This window comes from Salvelinus alpinus, chromosome 29 (assembly GCF_045679555.1).
Source record: "Salvelinus alpinus chromosome 29, SLU_Salpinus.1, whole genome shotgun sequence".
Lineage (NCBI taxonomy): Eukaryota > Metazoa > Chordata > Actinopteri > Salmoniformes > Salmonidae > Salvelinus > Salvelinus alpinus.
In genome coordinates, this window is record NC_092114.1 from 20,368,970 (window position 1) to 20,394,966 (window position 25,997).

General features: G+C 41.3%; 3 protein-coding genes across 7 annotated transcripts; all 3 read right to left on the reverse strand.

The window, feature by feature from the left end:
• Nucleotides 1-285: 285 nt before the first annotated feature.
• On the reverse strand, nucleotides 286-10,080 carry LOC139559258 (regulation of nuclear pre-mRNA domain-containing protein 1A-like). Of its 3 annotated transcripts, none has more exons than XM_071375086.1 (7): nucleotides 9,783-10,080; nucleotides 7,174-7,303; nucleotides 6,958-7,064; nucleotides 6,596-6,690; nucleotides 6,107-6,233; nucleotides 3,305-3,480; nucleotides 286-795 (listed from the first exon to the last, which is right to left on the reverse strand). In XM_071375086.1, the coding sequence occupies exons 1-7, from the start codon at nucleotides 9,931-9,933 to the stop codon at nucleotides 640-642; spliced, it is 942 nt and encodes a 313-aa protein (XP_071231187.1). In that variant the 5' UTR covers nucleotides 9,934-10,080; the 3' UTR covers nucleotides 286-639. The 3 variants fall into 3 exon arrangements, with proteins under 3 accessions (XP_071231187.1, XP_071231188.1, XP_071231189.1); XM_071375087.1 differs by lacking the exon at nucleotides 286-795 and adding an exon at nucleotides 2,533-2,673; XM_071375088.1 differs by lacking the exon at nucleotides 286-795 and adding an exon at nucleotides 2,569-2,686.
• Nucleotides 10,081-10,688: 608 nt separating this feature from the next.
• LOC139559260 (cation channel sperm-associated auxiliary subunit TMEM249-like) lies at nucleotides 10,689-15,977 on the reverse strand. 2 transcript variants are annotated; one of them, XM_071375090.1, is made up of 7 exons: nucleotides 14,610-15,977; nucleotides 13,885-13,955; nucleotides 13,659-13,782; nucleotides 13,417-13,517; nucleotides 12,979-13,171; nucleotides 12,704-12,789; nucleotides 10,689-12,432 (listed from the first exon to the last, which is right to left on the reverse strand). In XM_071375090.1, exons 3-7 carry the CDS (start codon nucleotides 13,768-13,770, stop codon nucleotides 12,286-12,288), a joined length of 639 nt encoding a protein of 212 aa, XP_071231191.1. In that variant the 5' UTR covers nucleotides 13,771-13,782; nucleotides 13,885-13,955; nucleotides 14,610-15,977; the 3' UTR covers nucleotides 10,689-12,285. The 2 variants fall into 2 exon arrangements, with proteins under 2 accessions (XP_071231191.1, XP_071231190.1); XM_071375089.1 differs by lacking the exon at nucleotides 13,885-13,955 and having other exon boundaries at nucleotides 14,610-15,950.
• Nucleotides 15,978-19,358: 3,381 nt separating this feature from the next.
• On the reverse strand, nucleotides 19,359-23,759 carry LOC139559261 (cation channel sperm-associated auxiliary subunit TMEM249-like). Of its 2 annotated transcripts, XM_071375093.1 has the most exons (7): nucleotides 23,290-23,759; nucleotides 22,565-22,635; nucleotides 22,339-22,462; nucleotides 22,097-22,197; nucleotides 21,659-21,851; nucleotides 21,384-21,469; nucleotides 19,359-21,112 (listed from the first exon to the last, which is right to left on the reverse strand). In XM_071375093.1, exons 3-7 carry the CDS (start codon nucleotides 22,448-22,450, stop codon nucleotides 20,966-20,968), a joined length of 639 nt encoding a protein of 212 aa, XP_071231194.1. In that variant the 5' UTR covers nucleotides 22,451-22,462; nucleotides 22,565-22,635; nucleotides 23,290-23,759; the 3' UTR covers nucleotides 19,359-20,965. The 2 variants fall into 2 exon arrangements, with proteins under 2 accessions (XP_071231194.1, XP_071231192.1); XM_071375091.1 differs by lacking the exon at nucleotides 22,565-22,635 and having other exon boundaries at nucleotides 23,290-23,719.
• Nucleotides 23,760-25,997: the final 2,238 nt, after the last annotated feature.

Here is a 25,997-nt window from a genome sequence, read left to right on the forward strand (position 1 = left end):
ATGGGAGAAACTCCCCAAATACAGGTGTGCCAAACTCGTAGCATCATACCAAGAAGTCTCAAGACTGTAACCGCTGCCAAAGGTTCTTCAACAAAGTACTGAGTAAAGGGTCTGAATACTTATGTATGTCATATTTCTATTTATTTTTCTATTTATTTATTTCTAATAAATTTGCAAACATTTCTAAAAACCTGTTTTTGCTTTGTCATTATGGGCTATTGTGTGTAGATTGATGAGGGTAAAAAACAATTTAATCAATTTTAGAATGTCAAGGGGTCTGAATACTTTCCGAATACTGTACCAATAGGAGTGATCTATTGTGAAGAGAATAGGAGGGATCCTTGGTGAATAGGAGGGAGATATACTGTTCCAAAGGGAGGGTTACATGATGATGGGTAAGAGAGAAATTTGATAAACAGGACTACATGGGGAAAGATTGGATGAGAGAGCAGTCAAACAGTAGCGCAATGGCAAGATGCATATGGCCAATGATAGGTTGGGAGATACGTCAGTCAAAGGTTACTAAGTGACTCTGATGTCCACGAAGTGAAGTGATGTCCACATATTAAATGATAGGGCGAGAGATGTGTCAATCAGAGGGTGGATGGTCGGACAGAGATGGGAAACACAGGTGAGCTGTCAGGCTGTGGGGTCATAAAGCTCGACGCCGGACGAGGGCAGGTGCAAATGTCCACCGGTCACACTAGGGAGCACAGAGAGGTCTGGTAGGTTGCTGAGATGAGAACGCAGATCCTTCCGTACCTGGGTCACCCGCGCCAGCTTGCGCTTGTACTCCTGAAACAACAAGAATAGGTGTGAGGAATAATGTGACATTTTTTGGTACAACGTTAGAATTGGAGTTGGATATGCTGTTCAATTGTTAGACATCATCTTGGAGTTCACTGTAAACCTTGTATCTCATTGTGAACCTTGTAGCACAATGGTTAGGAAAGGGAGGATTTACAAAGGAACTTGGGCACATCGGAGTAAACTGATGACATTCAATCATTTCTGTTTCATTGTGAACCCCTATTTACTTTTATAAGTGGCTAAAATATAACATTTTGAATGAAAAAAAAGAGTTGTAGGTGGTCCTATATTATTAGTGTGTGTGTTAGTATTTTGTTTATTTTTTACTAAAAACCATCATCATCCTACATCAACCTCTCACATCAGGATCACAGAGGTAAAGGTAAATATTTCTGAAGGACCTTTACTATAACCATTCTGTCATTAAAGTTGTGAGCTATGAAATCCTTTCATTACATTTCAAATGACAGAAATACTAGTGTTCGATCCATTCATTTATTTACTACAGAGAAAAACAGAGGCGTTTCCTTATCTATTTTTAGTGCAGTGTGACAAATCTAAATATTCAAATAAGCATTAAAGCCAAATGAATGGTACAGTATGGGAGAAATTAAACCTTATAGGCAAGTCAAGGATATGCTAAGGCCTGTAACCAAGGCCCAGTTTGACAAACAACCCCTTAGCAATTGAAGTGTAGTATTGACCCAGTCATGTAGTCAACCCATAGCCTCAATGTGGGGGAGTAAAACCACCCTGAACCCAGAGTACAAGGTGAGCCAGAAAATAGTCAAAGCCAAAAGACCCATTACTAGATGGCATGTGTTTAGAACTGGTGGTGGACAACTCTAGTCCTGGGGAGCTGCAGAGTTCCGCTTTTTATTCCAGCCAGGCTAACACACCTGATTAAACTCATTGTGGTCCAAATTATTAGGGATTACTTTTATTATTACAAGGGATGATTTGGTGTGTTAGTGCTGAGCAGGTTCAAAATACTTCCCATACTGCAGCCCTCCAGGACCAGAGTTGCCCACCCCTGGTTCAGGGGCTTGACAATTCAAATTGAGAAGATGCCAAAATCATATTTGCAGACCAGTAAAAAAAATGATCAAACTATGAATATAATTTACACTTGCTGAAAATACCTTCAATGGCATTTTAACTACCCCAGTATGAGTAAGAATATTATTTTGAACTTTAGATTCAGTTTATAACACTCTAGCCATCTGTGAATGCACTTAATTTCAAATAAATGGACAAATGTCACGTTATAACTTAACTGTGTGCGTTGCACTTAATTTCAAATAAATGGACAAATGTCACATGTTATAACTTAACTGTGTGCGTTGCGTTTCCAAATGATTAAGAGGCATAAGACATTTGACTCATATTGTACATTTGAGGCTACTGTTAGAGTACACATTTTAATAGCATTCAAGTACATTTTTCTGCTATAGTTTTTGTGTTATTTTGTTGAAGTCATGACCTCACTGACTATTTGCAATGTAAAGTATCTGTTCATGAATGACTACCAAAGCTGGGTTTTAAAAATGTGTTTTAGTTATCGAAAAAACGTATGTCTTATGTAATAACATAGCAGGTGAAGTTTGATTGTTTTTTTGCTAAATAAGACACTGTTTAATGAATATGTATTTAATATAATGACACTCAAAAGTAAAGTCAATCAAATTGGACTGGAGTAATGCAATGCAACCCCCACCAGTACAAACACAAGTAGCATCAAATAACAGCACTCACAGATTCAGTTTTATTTTCTCTTTTATTTTTCTTTATTACAAGAGAGATTTGTTGAACTGCAGATACACTGCAGATACAGAGACCAGGAGACGTGATCTTGCTCAGTTCCTGTGGGTAAAGGCTGGACAGTTAAGCATTCAGCAATTACAAAACAGTAAATTGTACAGTTTATTAGAAACCAACGGAAATAGTGTGTTGTCGTTTTGCAAGCAATTGGGTGAGATGTCATCTTTGCTAAAGCCTTCAGGGCCTGAACTAACCATGGGGGAGGAAGACACCACTGATAAGTGGAGAGAGGCATAATGACTTGAATCCTAACTTGAGGTAAACATGTAACTCAAACCATGGTGCAAATCTCCCATTGACAATGGGGGATTTGCATGAAAGTTCCAGTTAAGCATGTCTATGTCAAGTTAAGGAAAGGCCAAATGAGTTTAAACTGAACAACTATTTTGCCCCATGGATGTTTTCTTTAGTAGGGCACAGAGTATTATTATTCTTCAGAAGAGTTGCTTTTCCCAAGCACTATTTTGAGCATTCTCTGTTCAATTCCATTGGTGAGATGCAAAACATACATTTGAAAGGGTGAAATGATACAGGGCTACAAGAGGAAAATACATGCTACAAAAACAGAAACACACAAAGAGTGAATGAAACAACATGCGAGACAGACAGACACAATGAAGATGGAGAATGATAGAAAAGGGTGTGTAGTGAAAAAAGAAAGGTGATTATTTACTTCTAGTTTCTGCTCGTTCTGGGCCAGGCCGTCCCTCTGGCTGTGTAGAAACAGGGTGAGCGTCCGCGTAAGCTGCCGCCGGTCGTCGATCTCCGCCGCCAAACGGCCACTGAAGTCCGCCAGCAGCATGCACGCCTCCTCCACCAGCCTGGACAGGCGCTCACCCTGCTCTTTATCTGAGACACACAGAGGGGGACAGAATGGTTGAATGGTTCCAACATTTGAGTGTCTTCAATGATGACAAATGATATCAAGCACTGATATCAAGTGTGTGTGTGTGTGTGTGTGTGTGTATACCAGAAGTCCTCACAAGAATAGCAAACCAACTAAAATTCAGAAGTGAGCACATTTTGCCGGTCCTCACTTGTAAAAAGGCTATTTTAGCCTTAGGGGTTAGGGTTAAGGTTAGAATTAGGTTTAGGGTTATGGGTCCAATCAAGTATAGTAAGACATACTTGTGTGCATGTGTGTGTCCAATGAGCATTGTTGGGTAAATTACATCCCCAACCTAACAGCCCTTCGTCAGTTGTGACTGACTAAGGTGGGACTTATCATGTGATTGAGAGATTTGTTAATTGTATGACCAACTAATGTACAATGGGCTCTATTTTCGGCTGGCGTTAAGGTGGTGCTAGTGTTAAAACGCACGTTAGTTTGCAATTTCGTCATTTAAAAACTGCCGCACTGGCATTTTCCATCCCTAACGCCAGGTTTGGCAATTTACCTGTCTAACATCAGCTCGCTTAACACTCAAATGGGAGGGGTGGAAATATTTGAGGCGTGTCCTTAAAAACATGATCCAAGTTTCTATTTTCAGGCAGTGCTGATAGGATACTTAAGACCAACCAAAAGCTGGTTTTAGTGGTAACACAGTTGGTTATGATACAGCCTATCCAGCCGTGACACACACTGCCCATTTGAACATGGAACAAGAGTAGCCTAATGTGATTTTGGTGCCTTTATACTTGTAATTAGAACCATAAAAAACTAAACGTTTCCCTCCCGTTTCATTTGGTTAAAAACCAAGCCTCCTCTCAATGAAGGCCTTTTTTTGTCCTGCCCAACGCAACCGTGAAGTAGACAAGACTGTTGATAAAGAGTTTGGCTCCTGAGACCGCTGGGAAATAAATCTTAATCACCAAAGCTATATTCAAATAATGTTTGAGAGGAGTAGAACAGTGATCTGACATTCCCTTTCTATATATGCATTGTAGGCAGGCCCACACTATTTTAGCCATGCAGGTCCCGTTTTGGAAGTGCGTAACCCCCCCCCCCCCGTGTTAAGAAGTTATCTGTAACCTGCAACAATTGCTTGTTTTCTGTTTTATATGTTCAAAACCCAAGCCTGCCCATAGGCCTACTATAACTAAGGCTGGTTCAACAGTAATGCATGTCTTTTTTATCATTACAGTTTACATTCATTCATTGTTAAATATTTAACTTTTATTACAATCAAAAACAAAACAAGCAGTCTTATTACAGTGATTCACATGGTTTTATGGTAACAACGTCCGTGGTGCACATGCAACTTCTGGGGATGTGAAAATGTGATCTGATCTGTAAGATGTTTCTGATTATGTTCATAAAACATAGGCCTATTTGGGAGCAGTATAACGTGAGTGGACATCCTCCCTTTCTCTTTATAGTGGATCTTTGTCCAGCTATTGTGAAAAAGTTTGGATGTGTGTTAAACTCTCCATAGTCTGCGTTGTTTTAATATTATATACCCACGGGGAGAAATGATGGTGCCTGTTGTTTTGTTTAAAACTTGATTATAATTACTTGTTCTCTTTTTAGGCCTTATCAACAATGCATTTAATCTTGTTTTTTTACTATGTTTAGCATGTCCATGCTCAGCCATAATGCAATTCACAGTAGGCCTAGCCCCTATATTAGTGCCTAAGCTATTGTAGCCACTTAGAACAATGTGGACTGCAAATGGCTTCATGTTAACTATTTAGCCAAGATAGGTCTACATTTTGTTATTTCGTTTCTGTAAGCCATTTAACAAACTATAAAACAGACTAACATTGGAATTGGAGTTGATTCCAAGGCAATAAATAAAAGACCATAAATAAACAACTTGAAGCAAACCACATATTTCGCCATGGCGCACATTCTGATTGGCCAGTGAGGCCGACACACCCACACCGTGTTTTTTCATCAAAACCCAGCCCTTTCACTCCAACGCCAATTGTAAGTGAAAATAACAAAAATATTTCTGACACACCCCTGAACCTATAGCGCTACCGGCGGCACTTAGATTTACCATTGCGTTAGGTTTGTTAAAATAAAGCCCAGTATGTTTAAGTTAGTTAAGAATAAATTCTTATTTTACATTGACGGCCTACCCCGGCCAAATCATCCCCTAACCCGGACGACGCTGGGCCAATTGTGCGCCGCACTATGGGACTCCCAATCACGGCCGTTTGTGATACAGCCCGGGATCTAACCAGGGTCTGTAGTGATGCCTCTAGCACTGAGATGCAGTGCCTTAGACCTCTGCGCCACTCGGGAGCCCTTACATGTAAAACAACACATTTCATTGCACCTATCTGGTGTATGTGACAAAACATTTAGGGTTTGTTTAACTGACTGTAAGTAGTATTTATATGTAGCATGGTGTCTGTCTTTGTTTTTCCCCAGAGGACAGCACTAACACGGTCCATTCACTTCCAAAAACTAGGCTATACACACAGCTGGGTCAACTGCACCCTGTACCCCCCTGCACCCTGCATTCTCTGGAGCATGGCTGACTGTAGCGAATGGGAGTGTGGGATAGAGGTGTGTGCCAGGGCCTACCTGTGATCCTGTGCAGCAGTGACGTGTCCTGCACCTCAGCAGGCAAGGAGGAGATTCGCTGGCGCAGTGCTGAGTCCCCAGAGGCTGCATTCTCAAGCTCCTGCAGGGCCCGGATTAACTCTGCCGTCTGACGGGGAAGGGAGGGGCAGGTAGAGGAGGTAGAAAATGAGGGTAGAAAGGGAGAGTGAGGAGAGAGGGGGAGCAAAGTGTGACGGGAATGGGAGGTCAGGAAAATGGAGAGGAAAGGGGAAGGAAGAAATGACAGCGATGGGGGATAAAGGAGAATAGTCCCACATTGCAGTTAGAAAGTAGGTCAAACATCCAAAACAAAGAACTAACAAGGCAACTTGTTTCAACAAAGCCATGTGACTACCAAAACTATTAAGTTACATGGGATACTAAGAGGTAAATGCAATGAGAAATAACCTCTGTTTGGTTAAATTAATCTAGCCATTACACCCCCCTGTGAGGGGTTGTGTTGGCCTGTACCTGTGGGGGCTCTGCGGGGGAGCTTTGGGAGGCCAAGTCCTGGTCGTCCAGTTGAATCTCCTCATACGGCCTCTTCTTGGCCTTCTTCTCTCCCACTGTGGAACATGTATACAGGGTGAGCGATCATGGGAACAGAGAGAGATGGAAAGAAGATTGCATGATACTATTTCACATCCTTTATTGACACTCATGTATGTGAAGTAATGACTATGGAATGCCAATACCTCCTGTCAAGCATACTATGTTTTCAGATCAGAGTAGATGGAGGACGGGACAGGGGAGAAAGCACCCCGTTTTCAGACGAGGAAGCCACTGAGTGCGGTGAGACAAACCAGAGGTGTCTTGGTTAGGAGGCTACTTACGCAGGACGTGTGAGAGCTGGTCCAGCAGGTTGTTCTCATACACAGCCCTCTCCTGCCAGATGGACAGAACCCGGCCCAGCTGTTTCTTACAGGGGTCCTCTCCTTCTCTGCACACACACACACACACGTCTAATTTCCATCAACAGGCTCATGCCCCAACTACTACTGTAGAGAAAACAGTGGGAGACAGATTTAATTGTGCATCTCACCCCTCACCTGGACACATGTTTGAAGGCATCAACAATGACAGGAGCAAAGTCCTGGGTGAACTCAGGTCCTTTCTTCTTGCTGTTCTGGATGACGTCGTTGGCGAGGTAGAGGAAGGTGAGCTTCCTGGATACCTTGGCTGCAGACACAGATCAGTCAACTGTGGGAAACTGATTTAGAGCAGAGTTAAACTATACAAAGCCTAGCAACACAGGCAAGTGTCAACAAATGCATCTACTAGGCTTCAACTCAGGATACCTTTCTTAACACTCAGGCAGACTACACAACATTAACTTAGAGCCCACTTAGGCCTTAACACGTAAACACTGGCTGACTATAAGAGCAGAAAAGTATGACGCTGCATAATATAGCCTAATTTACATAGCCCACACATAAGGCAGTTGACAAACAGGTGTTGTTATATAGCTCTATTGTATGAGGAAGATCTGTCTCTAGGCGGATAGGGGTTTTTCTTTCTCCAAGGCTAAGCAAAGAAACACATGCTTCTCCCTGGTTCATGTATTGAGAGAGCAAATCAACCCCAAGTGACACGACTGCAAATCAACCCCAAGTGACCCCCCCCCCCCCCCCCAAGCCACTGCCCTGTACACACACACACACCATGGTGACAAGGAGCCCTTATGAAAAAGAGAACATTTTAGGAACTGCACACCACTTCTCTAATTTAAATCCCAGCTCCATTAATGCGCAAGAGTCTATAAAGAGGGCCTAGATGTATCCTTCGCAAAGGCTCACAGCTTTGATGTACCGACACTGAACTGTGAACTGGCGGCATTGGAGGTTTAGACAATCACTGACTGTACACAGCACAAAATCATACTAGCACAAAATCATACTTCGTAGCTGTTCGTAAGGACTTGAAGCCAGAGATAGCCCTTTTTGTGATTTGTGGTTAGTGAGCATCAAACACCAAGCACAGCGATGACAACAGGAAATAAGTAACCTAGAAAATGAGACCACAACTCTGTCCACGAGTCGGCTACAGAGAACCCTCCGAGGCAGAGAAATGAGATGACATCCGATGCTATTCCCAGTCCAGAGAAGAGTCAGCAGCTCCCAAAATACAGAGGGCCAACTGGGATATCATTAGGCCAAAGGAAAATATAATTTACCCAAAGGAAAACCGAGAGCATGCATCAAAATATTACTCCCTACCAACTAGCTAGCACACAAGCTCAGACCTCATACATTTATATCTATGCAGTAGGCTTGATAAGATAGACAGGTACCGGTAAGTTAATGTCATACACAACAGATGGGTTTTTTAAAGCTTTATTTGACCAGGTATATTGGTTTTACTAGGTAAGATTTATGCCAATGCAGATTGTCCTATTCCCTGGTACATTTTATGCACACTCAACATCTGTGATCTGATCACCTGTTTAACATGGCAATACACTACAAATTATTTGAGCTCAATCAACAACAAAAACATTAAAGCCACCCTGCATCTTTCTACAAGTCAATTTGGAAGATATAACAGTTTCCCAAAGGTATTCACACATTGAGACCTTGTGGCAGGGTAGTGTGAGAAATCCTTAGATACAAAGGTCATATTTGTGTTTCTAGGTCTTAATTTTATTGTGAACTTTTATTGGCAAAGCAGGGAATGTAGGCCTAGATGAGTAAAATAGGTAGACTAATGTCAGTATGTCACCCTATTTCACAGATATAGCCCATGGCTCATGTGCAGTGATGCAGAGAAGTTCGTGGATCTGCACTTTATGAGCAGGTGCATGCAGCACACACAAGCTAACTACATGTGTAAACGATGATGGGCAGCAATGCTGACCCTTGGTCACATGTGGGTTAGCTACCTTACCCTGCTTTTAAATTGAACATACTAGGAAATGTCTGACAGTGAAGTAGGGTCCCAATGCGAAGGGCTCTTTAGCTGTAACAAGACTGCCTGGTTTTAGGACTCAAATGACTAACTACTGCCTTCTCGTTCACTATCTGAGCAATCACTCCAATGACGTAACTTTGATATACAAATTAGCTAGGCAGTCCAACTAAATTTCAACTTTACAAAAGATTAGACTTGTGAGCTAACGTAGCTAGGTGGCAGCTGAGTGGCCTGAATGGGGCCTCGCGTCAGTCTAGTTATCCATACAAGCAAAGACCTTGCTTAGCAGGGTGATCGTTAACCTCTACACTTGAATGTAGACATGCCTCCACCGTGTGACGACGACTACCCCACCCTGGCACTAGGAGAGGAGCGAGCTAGCTAGCTAAACAACTAAAGTTAAGCTAACTAGCTAGTTAGTAAGCATTAATAACTACACTATTAGCAAAAAAGTTTAGCCACAAAGCTATCTAGCTACAGTAACTGGCGGTTCGATACTTTACTAGCAAACTTAAATTAGAGAACAGTTAATGACATATCGTTAGCTAGCTAGTAGCTGGCGTTAGTTGGGATGTGGTCAAGTGAAAGAGCTGGCTAGCTACACTACAGTAACCTTTGCAAGTAAACAAACATAAAATGTTATCTAACGTTATCTACACTTAAGACGGTGTACGTTAATTCCTAGCTAACTGAACAAAACTTGGAGATAAATGTTATTATTGATTAATATATTTTAGCTAGCTAACATTACCTTTTTTCAATTCGTTGAACCAAACGTTGACGATGGTCTTCGAGTGTTTTCTATGATGGATAAGCCACAGTGACAGAGTCTGGACACTTTGTTGGGAATTGCTAAGCTCCGATAGTTTCTTTTCCAAAGCTGCCTCTGAAAACGCCGACATGTCAACGATAATGTCAAATAATGAGAAAATAGTTTTCTACCAGATATTGGACGCTAGCTAGGTCTCACAGCTAAGGTTAGCAATCTACCTAGCTAGCTAGCTAGCACTCAATGTGTTGTGCAAACGCTACCGCACTGTGTCTACCGACGGACGCAGGGTCATTTGTGTCTGTTTAGAGCAAAATGTATCTAAAGTATACACCACGGTTGCCAGGTCTAGCCAAAACTTATATATACTAATGACCTCTGAATACCCCCCTACAAAATAGATTTTTCGCAGCAAGAGAGGAGTTGCCACATTTATCCAATTAACAATTTTTCCATAAGCAAATTAAAAAGGAATATCGAAGTCATTTTTAACAACCTAGGCTAAGAAGCGAAATTCGGTTTACCATCAAAATATTAATTATTGCAAGTTTAAGCATATGTCGCAAGAGAAAAGATAAATCACACTTACTAAACTCTCCAGATCATTTTCCATCAATGGATGTTGATTTAATTTGTTTTGATTGTTATGATTAAGCAATAAGGCCCGAGTAGGTGTGGTATATGGCCAATATACCACAGCGAAGGGTTGTTCTTAAGACATAGCCCTTGGCTGTGGTATATTGGCCATATACAGTGCATTCGGAAAGTATTCTGACCCCTTGACTTTTTCCACATTTTGTTAAGTTACAGCCTTATTAAAAAATGTATGAAATAGTTTTTTTCCTTCATCAATTAAAAAAACCACACCCTATAATGACAAAGCAAAAACAGGTTTTTAGGAATTTTATAAAATAAAAAAACTGAAATATCACATTTACATAACAATTCAGACCCTTTACTCAGTACTTTGTTGAAGCACCTTTGGCAACGATTACAGCCTCAAGTCTTCTTGGGTATGATGCTAAAAGCTTGGCACACCTGTATTTGGGGAGTTTCTCCCATTCTTCTCTGCAGGTCCTCTCAAGCACTGTCAAGTTGGATGGAGAGCCTATCTCCACAGCTATTTTCAGGTCTCTCCAGGAATTTTCGATCGGGTTCCAATCCAGGCTCTGGCTGGGCCACTCAAGGACATTCAGAGACTTGTCTCGAAGTCACTCGTTCGTTGTCTTGGCTGGGCTCCTGAGTGGCGCAGCAGTCTAAGGCACTGCATCTCAGTGCAAGAGGCGACACTACTGGTTCGAATCCAGGCTTAATCACATCTGGCTGTGATTGGGAGTCTTTGGATTTGGATTTCAATAGGGTTTATAATTGCAATTCAACTTTGCAATGGTTTGCTGAGCTAGATGCAGGTAGCCTATAGCCCCTGTCAGGCAGACATTCATTTCAGGGAAAAGTCCACAATGAAACTGGCATTAAATGTGGATAATGATACATTTGTGATAGAGCTGTGACCATGATCACAATTGATGACTTCCAATTTAATTAACCAAATATGACCATTAACAATGGCATAATAACACAAGGCTACAACAATAAACTGAGTTATGGTCAATTTATTAAAACCGTTTACCAGCTCCAGGTGGGCTGCACAAGTGGCACAAATTGATTTGCAATGACTCCATTGATATCGTAAATTCAACATATTTATTGTAGCAAATGGTAGGCTATATCTCAATCAATCAAATGTATTTATAAAGCTCTTTTTTTACATCAGCTGATGTCACAAAGTGCTATACAGGAACCCAGCCTAAAACCCCAAACAATGCAGATGAAGTTGTTTTCCAATGCTTTGTTGCCGTTATGTAAGTTTTAACGCGTTAATATGTTTTATAGAAAAAGGATGTCTACATAATGACATATCTAAATAGCCTACCTACAACTGGTAAAAAGTTGTCATGACGTGTTGCTCTGTAGCGGGGACTCAGCTGCCTCTGCAGCAGCACTATCTCAACCAGTGCTCTCAACGCACACACACACCCCTCTGGTGCCTTTAGACCGCTGCGCTGCGATATACACACTGGCCCTAAATTTACGTGAATGTCTGTTTCTGTATTTTCATTACTAGCCAGGCGGGATCTGGCTAGTAAAACATTGTTAGTGTTTCATTCTTACATTCTCAAGAGCTGTGTTGGTGTTACAGGATTCTGACTGTGCTATGTTGCAATGTGGAAAGAGCAGTCACAGTGGAAGCAGAATATTAGGGATGGCAACATGATTTGATAGACTTGGTTGTCGAAGACCAAATCAATGATTTCAAGAGATATTTCAGAAAACTATCATGAAAAAGACATGCAGAGACATTTGATTACAGTTAGAAACACAATATTTAAATTTGGTCTGTTTATGGAATATGGATAGGGTAAAGGCAACATGGCAGGGACACTGACAGCACTACGTGATTGATCATAGAGGAACTTCCTCATCCTCAGACAGGTGGATTGTTGCGATCATTGTTAGCAGACAGGATGATTTTGGGCCTGTGGATGACAAGGTGCCGTTTAGAAGTGTCCTGGTAGTCAAAGTAATTGAGGTTGAGTTTCGTCGCTATCCTCCTGCCCTGGCACTCCAACAGCTGTGAAATAAATATAAAAATATTCTGTAATATAAGTGGATGAGCAAGGGAAGGAATGGGCAGTGATATAGACCACATACTACATTATGGTCAGATGTTTACTAAAATATATGATTGGTTGATGAGAAGCAGGCCAGGGCCCATATCTAGGATCAGTTTTGCCTTCTAGATCATAATGAATAGGATTATATGGACAGATCCTAGATCAGCAATCGTACTCTGAGACGCTTCGTCACATAGTGGCAATAGTAATTCTACTCAGCAATGATACCTCATATTTCTCTGAGAAGCCACTGAGTTCCCTCTCTTCAATCTTGTATCCATTCAGCATCAGCTTGTACATCAGCAGTACCTGTCCTGAAATTATGTCATGAACATTCGCCTGCAATGCCTTGAGACTTAAATCAGTCCTTTTGCTGGACATCCATTCAAACTATCTCTTCACTTTTGTTTTGATTATCTGAGCACTAATAGCCCATGACTGATTTGAATGAAGGATCACAATTCCACACTGACAGAAAAGGAGTAACAGTACTAGGACCTCACCACTCTTCTGCGCTATCATGCGTATGTAGATCTGGTGCAAGGGGCCCCTGTGGCGTAGGTGTGTGTGAATGTAGTAGCGGTACTCCTTCTTCTTGTGATCGATCACCAGGCGCCGGCGGAAGGCCCCGGAACAGACCAGCCACAGAGAGAGACACATGCTGAACACCAGGAACCCAGTATACTTGTGATGGTCCTGAACCAGGAAGAGGTAAGCTTAAAGGTTATGGTAAAGGTCAGTCGAAGGGAGAACGACTGAAGAAAGCCTACCTACAAGGACAACAGTTAATGATATGAGATTTACAACTGCTCACAAAAGGAAAACTAAACATGTGAGATGTGTTTACAATTCTCCCTTTTCAACCAGTATTCAAAAAAGAGAAATAGCATGTCGGGCAATTTCAGGTTGTGTGCCTATTCCTCATGGGAGCACTCACACACCCCAAACTCCATGTTCATGTAACAGGCAGTTCCAATGGTGGAGGCGATCAGTAGCAGTGAACCTTTCCAGATGTTTTCATGCTGGTATTCAAGAACAAACACTGCAACAAATCATATCACCATCAACCAGAAAACCAACCAAAGGAACATTTGAAAACAAATCAACTGAAACAAAATAATTTGAGATAGCAATAAAAGTACAGTTAAATAGAAATGAGAGACGTCAACGATAGATCTCTTACCGTCCTTCACTATAGTGAATGGATAGCAAGGGTTGTTCTTGATCTTATCTGTGAGTGCTTGCTCAGTGGCGTTGAACTGATGGTCCCACGTGCCAAAAATCCCAATAGTCATGGTGCTAACAGGCTAAATGTAGAGGGTTACATGAGAGAAAACACAATGTCAATAATTGAAAGTTGCACTACAGTGTCATTTTAGTGTAAAGAGTGTATCATGCAAAATACTCACACTCGTTGTTATGCATGTTTTAGTCAAAAATACATGATGTTCTGTAACCAAATCCCTAAACCTTCTGCCTCCTACAGTGGAAGATAGAATACAGTAAATTGACAACAATATGTTGTCATGGTAACTAAGTAATTATTGTTGTCTGATAACATTCTAGAGCCCTAGGATTCAGGGTAGGGTTCATAGCCCAGAGCTGTGAGCTGAAATGTCTTATAGCGTTCACAATGATTCTCTGGGGTTGCAGTTTTGCTAAATCTGTCCTCAGGAAGTTAAATGTGGTGTGATCACCAATTTTAGTATCATGTGAATGTGCTCATTCAATAGCAAGGTCATGGGATTATTATTAAAAGGTACATATAAATCATTTCTGAATGTGGCTGCTGTTTCATGTTGGCTTGTGAGTGTTTTTGCTACCCCCCTGTGTAGTGAGACAGCACGTTATCACTGTTATCAGGGGGCCCGTCAACGGAACAGTCATAAATCATGCAGCGCGTTATGTCAAGATCGCAGATTTTAGAGAAACAACAAATCTCGGTACATATAAGTGTCTTATATCGTCTGAAAGCTTAAATTCTTGTTAATATAACTGCACTGTCCAATTTACAGTAGCTATTACTGCGAAAAAATTCCATGCTATTGTTTGAGGAGAGCTCCTTACAACAAAACACTTTTTTCACCGTGATAGGTTTGATAAATTCCCCTCTGAAGGTGAAATGTGTACTTACATTCTGAAATCTTGCTCTGATTTATCATCCAAAGGGTCCCAGAGATAACATGAAGTGTCGTTTTTCATATCCTAAAAACGTCCATATAGCATGCACAATCGATTTTGGATTTCCACTCGTTCAATTTGCAAAGAAAGGAATCTGAAAATCTCACAATAAACGTTGTTTCAACGAGTCAAATCACGTTCGTATGTATTCCTCAGAGATTCTAGAAGGTAAGAAGACTTCACTATATCATTAAGGGTGTAGTATATCCTATAGGACACCATATTTGGTCAAAGAGCGACGCCTTCATGGCACGCCGATGACGCGTGCGGTCAAGACTTGAATGACTGTATCTTTGTCAAATAAGCACTGTCACGACTTCCGCCGAAGTCGGTCCCTCTCCTTGTTCGGGCGGCGTTCGGCGGTCGACGTCACCGGTCTTCTAGCCATCGCCGATCCACTTTTCCTTTTCTATTTGTTTTGTCTTGTCTTCCCACACACCTGGTTTCAATTCCATCATTACATGTTGTGTATTTAACCCTCTGTTCACCCCATGTCCTTGTCCGGAATTGTTTATTGTAGTGCTTGTGCACGTTATGCTGGTGTGTAACGGGTTTTGTTTACCCATTCATTTCTTGTTCTGTTTACGGTGGTTTTGTTTATTAAACTGCGCCGTTGTAAATCAGTTTTTGCTCTCCTGCGCCTGACTTCTCTGCCGCCAGTACGCACCCCCTACAAGCACCAATTGGGGTAAAACAGAGCTAGCTAGATAGCCAATGAGCTGGGCTTTACGGGAGTATCCGGAAACCATGTATATGTCATAAAATGTAGCTACTCACCTTGTACGACAGCATGCCTTTTCATTTTGGACAAAAATTATAAATATACTCAGAGTTATAAAGTTATGAAAACTAGTTGTTTTGCAAATGTTGAACTTATAATATGGCTACTAATACTTGGAAAGCTAATTCAAAGTCCAAGGATAAAGATTTGACGATATTCTTGCAGAAAAATGTTATATGAATGCGAATGTCTCCATCATGATTTGCCCAATTGTACCTGGGGACTTCACACTAAAAGTCTTGTAGTTCACTCATACTTCAGGACCTCCATATCCGGCTTCTTCACCTGCGGGATCGTCTGAGACCAGCCACCCGGACAGCTGATGAAACTGAGTATTTCTGTCTGTACTAAATCCTTTTTGTGGGGAAAAGCTCATTCTGATTGGCTGGGCCTGGCTCCCCTTCATGTGGGCTTATACCCTCCCAGGCCTATATCCTACCAGGCCCACCCATGCCTGCGCCCCTGCCCAGTCACGTGAAATCCATAGATTAGGGCCTAATGTATTTATTTAAATTGACTGATTTCCTTATATGAACTGTAACTAAGTAAAATCGTTGAAATTGTTGCATATATATTTTTGTTCACTGTATATACAGTACCAGTCAAAGTTTTGGACACACCTACTCATTCAAGGGTTTTTCTTTATTTGTACTATTTTCTACTTTTTACACTACATTAGTAGAATAATAGTGAAGACATCAAAACTATTAACACATATGGAATCATGTAGTAACCAAAAAAGTGTTAAACAAATCAAAATATGTTTTAGATTTTAGATTCTTCAAAGCAGCCACCCTTTGCCTTGATGACAGCTTTGCACACTCTTGGCATTCTCTCAACCAGCTTCACATGGAATGCTTTTCCAACAGTCTTGAAGGAGTTTCCACATATGCTGAGCCCTTGATGGCTGCTTTTCCTCCACTCTGCGGTTCAACTCATCCCAAACCATCTCAAATGGGTTGAGGTCGGTTGATTGTGGAGGCCAGGTCATCTGATGCAGCACTCCATCACTCTCCTTATTGGTCAAATAGCCCTTACACAGCCTGGAGGTGTGTTGGGTCATTGTCCTGTTGAAAAACAAATTATAGTCCCACTAAGCGCAAACCAGATGGGATGGCGTATCGCTGAAGAATGCTGTGGTAGCCATGCTGGTTAAGTGTGCCTTGAATTCTAAATAAATCACCAACAGTGTCACCAGCAAAGCACCCCCACACCTCCTCCTCCATACTTCACGGCGGGAACCACACATGCAGAGATCATCCGTTCACCTACACGGAGTCTCACAAAGACACGGCGGTTGGAGCCAAAAATCATCAAAGGATAGATTTCCACCAGTCTAATGTCCATTGCTCGTGTTTCTTGGTCCAAGCAAGTCTCTTCTTATTATTGGTGTCTTTTAGTAGTGGTTTCTTTGCAGCAATTCGACCATGAAGGCCTGATTCACGCAGTCTCCTCTGAACAGTTGATGTGTCTGTTACTTGAACTCTGTGAAGCATTTATTTGGGCTGCAATCTGAGGTGCAGTAAATCCTCAAAATGTCAAGAACTTTGACATTTTCTTCCAGTGCAGTTACAAAAACCATCAAGCGCTATGATGAAACTGGCTCTCTCTAACTTATCCTCTGCAGGAGAGGTAACTCTGGGTCTTCCTTTCCTCATGAGAGCCAGTTTCATCATAGCGCTTGATGGTTTTTGTGACTGCACTTGAAGAAAATGTAAAAGTTCTTGACATTTTGAGGATTTACTGACCTTCATGTTTTAAAGTAATGATGGACTGTTGTTTCTCTTTTCTTATATAAGCTGTTCTTGACATAATATGGACTTTTACCAAATAGGGCTATTTTCTGTATACCACACCTACCTTGTCACAACACAGCTGATTGGCTCAAACGCATTGAGGAAAGAATTTCCACAAATTAACTTTTAACAAGGCGGCACAACTGTTAATTGAAATGCATTCCAGGTGACTACCTCATGAAGCTGGTTGGGAGAATGCCAAGTGTTCAAAGCTGTCATCAAGGCAAAGGGTGGCTACTTTAAAGAATCTAAAATATTACATTTTGATTTGTTTAAAACTTTTTGTGTTAATATACGATTCCATATGTGTTATTTCATAGTTTTGATGTCTTCACTATTATTCTACAATGTAGAAAATAGTACAAATAAAGAAAAACCCTTGAATGCCTAGGTTTGTCCAAACTTTTTACTGGCACTGTATATATTTGTGATGGGATGTATGGACAAAGTGGACAGTATATGGATAGAACATGTAGTATACAGTATGTATTGTGTAACATGAAGTCCTATGAGTGTCATCTGATGAAGATCATTTTATCTCTATTTGTGCTTTTTGTGACTCCTCTTTGGCTGGAAAAATGGCAGAATTTTTCTGTGAGTTGGGGGTGACCTAACATAATCGTTTGTGGTGCTTTCACTGAAAAGCCGATTTGAAATCGGACACTTTTGTGGGATTAACAACAAGATTACCTTTAAAATGGTATAAGATACATGTATGTTTGAGGAATTTTAATTATGAGATTTCTGTTGTTTGAATTTGGCGCCCTGCACTTTCACTGGCTGTTGTCATATCGATCCTGTTAACGGGATTGCAGCCATAAGAAGTTTTAAACAACAGGGTTTTCTATTTTGACTTAGTTGATGTCCCAGGGACAGTTAGCGCAGAACATAGGTCATTCCACCCCGATTGTGGTAAGAACTATAGAAACAATGGTTAAACATTGAGAGATGTATTAACCTCTGAATCTACAGATCCCATGTGTATGTGTGTGTATATTTCATACTCACTCCCGTTGATTCTAACCTTTCAATGTAGATTTTAGCATTATTACGATAACGGTGGTAAGGGTAGGCAACAACACATCTGCCACGCTGATCCTCAACACTGGGGCCCCTCAGGGGTGTGTGCTTAGTCCCCTCCTGTACTCCCTGTTCACCCACGACTGCGTGGCCAAGCACGACTCCAACACCATCATTAAGTTTGCTGACGACACAACAGTGGTAGGCCTGATCACTGATAACAATGAGACAGCCTATAGGGAGGAGGTTAGAGACCTGGCAGTGTGGTGCCAGGACAACAACCTCTCCCTCAGTGTGAGCAAGACAAAGGAGCTGATCGTGGACTATAGGAAAAGGAGGGCCGAACAGGCCCCCATTCTCATCGACGGGACTGAAGTGGAGCGGGTTGAGAGTTTCAAGTTCCTTGGTTTCCACATCACCAACAAACTATCAATCTACCTAGCTAGCTAGCTAGCACTCAATGTGTTGTGCAAACGCTACCGCACTGTGTCTACCGACGGACGCAGGGTCATTTGTGTCTGTTTAGAGCAAAATGTATCTAAAGTATACACCACGGTTGCCAGGTCTAGCCAAAACTTATATATACTAATGACCTCTGAATACCCCCCTACAAAATAGATTTTTCGCAGCAAGAGAGGAGTTGCCACATTTATCCAATTAACAATTTTTCCATAAGCAAATTAAAAAGGAATATCGAAGTCATTTTTAACAACCTAGGCTAAGAAGCGAAATTCGGTTTACCATCAAAATATTAATTATTGCAAGTTTAAGCATATGTCGCAAGAGAAAAGATAAATCACACTTACTAAACTCTCCAGATCATTTTCCATCAATGGATGTTGATTTAATTTGTTTTGATTGTTATGATTAAGCAATAAGGCCCGAGTAGGTGTGGTATATGGCCAATATACCACAGCGAAGGGTTGTTCTTAAGACATAGCCCTTGGCTGTGGTATATTGGCCATATACAGTGCATTCGGAAAGTATTCTGACCCCTTGACTTTTTCCACATTTTGTTAAGTTACAGCCTTATTAAAAAATGTATGAAATAGTTTTTTTCCTTCATCAATTAAAAAAACCACACCCTATAATGACAAAGCAAAAACAGGTTTTTAGGAATTTTATAAAATAAAAAAACTGAAATATCACATTTACATAACAATTCAGACCCTTTACTCAGTACTTTGTTGAAGCACCTTTGGCAACGATTACAGCCTCAAGTCTTCTTGGGTATGATGCTAAAAGCTTGGCACACCTGTATTTGGGGAGTTTCTCCCATTCTTCTCTGCAGGTCCTCTCAAGCACTGTCAAGTTGGATGGAGAGCCTATCTCCACAGCTATTTTCAGGTCTCTCCAGGAATTTTCGATCGGGTTCCAATCCAGGCTCTGGCTGGGCCACTCAAGGACATTCAGAGACTTGTCTCGAAGTCACTCGTTCGTTGTCTTGGCTGGGCTCCTGAGTGGCGCAGCAGTCTAAGGCACTGCATCTCAGTGCAAGAGGCGACACTACTGGTTCGAATCCAGGCTTAATCACATCTGGCTGTGATTGGGAGTCTTTGGATTTGGATTTCAATAGGGTTTATAATTGCAATTCAACTTTGCAATGGTTTGCTGAGCTAGATGCAGGTAGCCTATAGCCCCTGTCAGGCAGACATTCATTTCAGGGAAAAGTCCACAATGAAACTGGCATTAAATGTGGATAATGATACATTTGTGATAGAGCTGTGACCATGATCACAATTGATGACTTCCAATTTAATTAACCAAATATGACCATTAACAATGGCATAATAACACAAGGCTACAACAATAAACTGAGTTATGGTCAATTTATTAAAACCGTTTACCAGCTCCAGGTGGGCTGCACAAGTGGCACAAATTGATTTGCAATGACTCCATTGATATCGTAAATTCAACATATTTATTGTAGCAAATGGTAGGCTATATCTCAATCAATCAAATGTATTTATAAAGCTCTTTTTTTACATCAGCTGATGTCACAAAGTGCTATACAGGAACCCAGCCTAAAACCCCAAACAATGCAGATGAAGTTGTTTTCCAATGCTTTGTTGCCGTTATGTAAGTTTTAACGCGTTAATATGTTTTATAGAAAAAGGATGTCTACATAATGACATATCTAAATAGCCTACCTACAACTGGTAAAAAGTTGTCATGACGTGTTGCTCTGTAGCGGGGACTCAGCTGCCTCTGCAGCAGCACTATCTCAACCAGTGCTCTCAACGCACACACACACCCCTCTGGTGCCTTTAGACCGCTGCGCTGCGATATACACACTGGCCCTAAATTTACGTGAATGTCTGTTTCTGTATTTTCATTGGGTCATTCTAGAAGGAAGGCGGGATCTGGCTAGTAAAACATTGTTAGTGTTTCATTCTTACATTCTCAAGAGCTGTGTTGGTGTTACAGGATTCTGACTGTGCTATGTTGCAATGTGGAAAGAGCAGTCACAGTGGAAGCAGAATATTAGGGATGGCAACATGATTTGATAGACTTGGTTGTCGAAGACCAAATCAATGATTTCAAGAGATATTTCAGAAAACTATCATGAAAAAGACATGCAGAGACATTTGATTACAGTTAGAAACACAATATTTAAATTTGGTCTGTTTATGGAATATGGATAGGGTAAAGGCAACATGGCAGGGACACTGACAGCACTACGTGATTGATCATAGAGGAACTTCCTCATCCTCAGACAGGTGGATTGTTGCGATCATTGTTAGCAGACAGGATGATTTTGGGCCTGTGGATGACAAGGTGCCGTTTAGAAGTGTCCTGGTAGTCAAAGTAATTGAGGTTGAGTTTCGTCGCTATCCTCCTGCCCTGGCACTCCAACAGCTGTGAAATAAATATAAAAATATTCTGTAATATAAGTGGATGAGCAAGGGAAGGAATGGGCAGTGATATAGACCACATACTACATTATGGTCAGATGTTTACTAAAATATATGATTGGTTGATGAGAAGCAGGCCAGGGCCCATATCTAGGATCAGTTTTGCCTTCTAGATCATAATGAATAGGATTATATGGACAGATCCTAGATCAGCAATCGTACTCTGAGACGCTTCGTCACATAGTGGCAATAGTAATTCTACTCAGCAATGATACCTCATATTTCTCTGAGAAGCCACTGAGTTCCCTCTCTTCAATCTTGTATCCATTCAGCATCAGCTTGTACATCAGCAGTACCTGTCCTGAAATTATGTCATGAACATTCGCCTGCAATGCCTTGAGACTTAAATCAGTCCTTTTGCTGGACATCCATTCAAACTATCTCTTCACTTTTGTTTTGATTATCTGAGCACTAATAGCCCATGACTGATTTGAATGAAGGATCACAATTCCACACTGACAGAAAAGGAGTAACAGTACTAGGACCTCACCACTCTTCTGCGCTATCATGCGTATGTAGATCTGGTGCAAGGGGCCCCTGTGGCGTAGGTGTGTGTGAATGTAGTAGCGGTACTCCTTCTTCTTGTGATCGATCACCAGGCGCCGGCGGAAGGCCCCGGAACAGACCAGCCACAGAGAGAGACACATGCTGAACACCAGGAACCCAGTATACTTGTGATGGTCCTGAACCAGGAAGAGGTAAGCTTAAAGGTTATGGTAAAGGTCAGTCGAAGGGAGAACGACTGAAGAAAGCCTACCTACAAGGACAACAGTTAATGATATGAGATTTACAACTGCTCACAAAAGGAAAACTAAACATGTGAGATGTGTTTACAATTCTCCCTTTTCAACCAGTATTCAAAAAAGAGAAATAGCATGTCGGGCAATTTCAGGTTGTGTGCCTATTCCTCATGGGAGCACTCACACACCCCAAACTCCATGTTCATGTAACAGGCAGTTCCAATGGTGGAGGCGATCAGTAGCAGTGAACCTTTCCAGATGTTTTCATGCTGGTATTCAAGAACAAACACTGCAACAAATCATATCACCATCAACCAGAAAACCAACCAAAGGAACATTTGAAAACAAATCAACTGAAACAAAATAATTTGAGATAGCAATAAAAGTACAGTTAAATAGAAATGAGAGACGTCAACGATAGATCTCTTACCGTCCTTCACTATAGTGAATGGATAGCAAGGGTTGTTCTTGATCTTATCTGTGAGTGCTTGCTCAGTGGCGTTGAACTGATGGTCCCACGTGCCAAAAATCCCAATAGTCATGGTGCTAACAGGCTAAATGTAGAGGGTTACATGAGAGAAAACACAATGTCAATAATTGAAAGTTGCACTACAGTGTCATTTTAGTGTAAAGAGTGTATCATGCAAAATACTCACACTCGTTGTTATGCATGTTTTAGTCAAAAATACATGATGTTCTGTAACCAAATCCCTAAACCTTCTGCCTCCTACAGTGGAAGATAGAATACAGTAAATTGACAACAATATGTTGTCATGGTAACTAAGTAATTATTGTTGTCTGATAACATTCTAGAGCCCTAGGATTCAGGGTAGGGTTCATAGCCCAGAGCTGTGAGCTGAAATGTCTTATAGCGTTCACAATGATTCTCTGGGGTTGCAGTTTTGCTAAATCTGTCCTCAGGAAGTTAAATGTGGTGTGATCACCAATTTTAGTATCATGTGAATGTGCTCATTCAATAGCAAGGTCATGGGATTATTATTAAAAGGTACATATAAATCATTTCTGAATGTGGCTGCTGTTTCATGTTGGCTTGTGAGTGTTTTTGCTACCCCCCTGTGTAGTGAGACAGCACGTTATCACTGTTATCAGGGGGCCCGTCAACGGAACAGTCATAAATCATGCAGCGCGTTATGTCAAGATCGCAGATTTTAGAGAAACAACAAATCTCGGTACATATAAGTGTCTTATATCGTCTGAAAGCTTAAATTCTTGTTAATATAACTGCACTGTCCAATTTACAGTAGCTATTACTGCGAAAAAATTCCATGCTATTGTTTGAGGAGAGCTCCTTACAACAAAACACTTTTTTCACCGTGATAGGTTTGATAAATTCCCCTCTGAAGGTGAAATGTGTACTTACATTCTGAAATCTTGCTCTGATTTATCATCCAAAGGGTCCCAGAGATAACATGAAGTGTCGTTTTTCATATCCTAAAAACGTCCATATAGCATGCACAATCGATTTTGGATTTCCACTCGTTCAATTTGCAAAGAAAGGAATCTGAAAATCTCACAATAAACGTTGTTTCAACGAGTCAAATCACGTTCGTATGTATTCCTCAGAGATTCTAGAAGGTAAGAAGACTTCACTATATCATTAAGGGTGTAGTATATCCTATAGGACACCATATTTGGTCAAAGAGCGACGCCTTCATGGCACGCCGATGACGCGTGCGGTCAAGACTTGAATGACTGTATCTTTGTCAAATAAGCACTGTCACGACTTCCGCCGAAGTCGGTCCCTCTCCTTGTTCGGGCGGCGTTCGGCGGTCGACGTCACCGGTCTTCTAGCCATCGCCGATCCACTTTTCCTTTTCTATTTGTTTTGTCTTGTCTTCCCACACACCTGGTTTCAATTCCATCATTACATGTTGTGTATTTAACCCTCTGTTCACCCCATGTCCTTGTCCGGAATTGTTTATTGTAGTGCTTGTGCACGTTATGCTGGTGTGTAACGGGTTTTGTTTACCCATTCATTTCTTGTTCTGTTTACGGTGGTTTTGTTTATTAAACTGCGCCGTTGTAAATCAGTTTTTGCTCTCCTGCGCCTGACTTCTCTGCCGCCAGTACGCACCCCCTACAAGCACCAATTGGGGTAAAACAGAGCTAGCTAGATAGCCAATGAGCTGGGCTTTACGGGAGTATCCGGAAACCATGTATATGTCATAAAATGTAGCTACTCACCTTGTACGACAGCATGCCTTTTCATTTTGGACAAAAATTATAAATATACTCAGAGTTATAAAGTTATGAAAACTAGTTGTTTTGCAAATGTTGAACTTATAATATGGCTACTAATACTTGGAAAGCTAATTCAAAGTCCAAGGATAAAGATTTGACGATATTCTTGCAGAAAAATGTTATATGAATGCGAATGTCTCCATCATGATTTGCCCAATTGTACCTGGGGACTTCACACTAAAAGTCTTGTAGTTCACTCATACTTCAGGACCTCCATATCCGGCTTCTTCACCTGCGGGATCGTCTGAGACCAGCCACCCGGACAGCTGATGAAACTGAGTATTTCTGTCTGTACTAAATCCTTTTTGTGGGGAAAAGCTCATTCTGATTGGCTGGGCCTGGCTCCCCTTCATGTGGGCTTATACCCTCCCAGGCCTATATCCTACCAGGCCCACCCATGCCTGCGCCCCTGCCCAGTCACGTGAAATCCATAGATTAGGGCCTAATGTATTTATTTAAATTGACTGATTTCCTTATATGAACTGTAACTAAGTAAAATCGTTGAAATTGTTGCATATATATTTTTGTTCACTGTATATACAGTACCAGTCAAAGTTTTGGACACACCTACTCATTCAAGGGTTTTTCTTTATTTGTACTATTTTCTACTTTTTACACTACATTAGTAGAATAATAGTGAAGACATCAAAACTATTAACACATATGGAATCATGTAGTAACCAAAAAAGTGTTAAACAAATCAAAATATGTTTTAGATTTTAGATTCTTCAAAGCAGCCACCCTTTGCCTTGATGACAGCTTTGCACACTCTTGGCATTCTCTCAACCAGCTTCACATGGAATGCTTTTCCAACAGTCTTGAAGGAGTTTCCACATATGCTGAGCCCTTGATGGCTGCTTTTCCTCCACTCTGCGGTTCAACTCATCCCAAACCATCTCAAATGGGTTGAGGTCGGTTGATTGTGGAGGCCAGGTCATCTGATGCAGCACTCCATCACTCTCCTTATTGGTCAAATAGCCCTTACACAGCCTGGAGGTGTGTTGGGTCATTGTCCTGTTGAAAAACAAATTATAGTCCCACTAAGCGCAAACCAGATGGGATGGCGTATCGCTGAAGAATGCTGTGGTAGCCATGCTGGTTAAGTGTGCCTTGAATTCTAAATAAATCACCAACAGTGTCACCAGCAAAGCACCCCCACACCTCCTCCTCCATACTTCACGGCGGGAACCACACATGCAGAGATCATCCGTTCACCTACACGGAGTCTCACAAAGACACGGCGGTTGGAGCCAAAAATCATCAAAGGATAGATTTCCACCAGTCTAATGTCCATTGCTCGTGTTTCTTGGTCCAAGCAAGTCTCTTCTTATTATTGGTGTCTTTTAGTAGTGGTTTCTTTGCAGCAATTCGACCATGAAGGCCTGATTCACGCAGTCTCCTCTGAACAGTTGATGTGTCTGTTACTTGAACTCTGTGAAGCATTTATTTGGGCTGCAATCTGAGGTGCAGTAAATCCTCAAAATGTCAAGAACTTTGACATTTTCTTCCAGTGCAGTTACAAAAACCATCAAGCGCTATGATGAAACTGGCTCTCTCTAACTTATCCTCTGCAGGAGAGGTAACTCTGGGTCTTCCTTTCCTCATGAGAGCCAGTTTCATCATAGCGCTTGATGGTTTTTGTGACTGCACTTGAAGAAAATGTAAAAGTTCTTGACATTTTGAGGATTTACTGACCTTCATGTTTTAAAGTAATGATGGACTGTTGTTTCTCTTTTCTTATATAAGCTGTTCTTGACATAATATGGACTTTTACCAAATAGGGCTATTTTCTGTATACCACACCTACCTTGTCACAACACAGCTGAT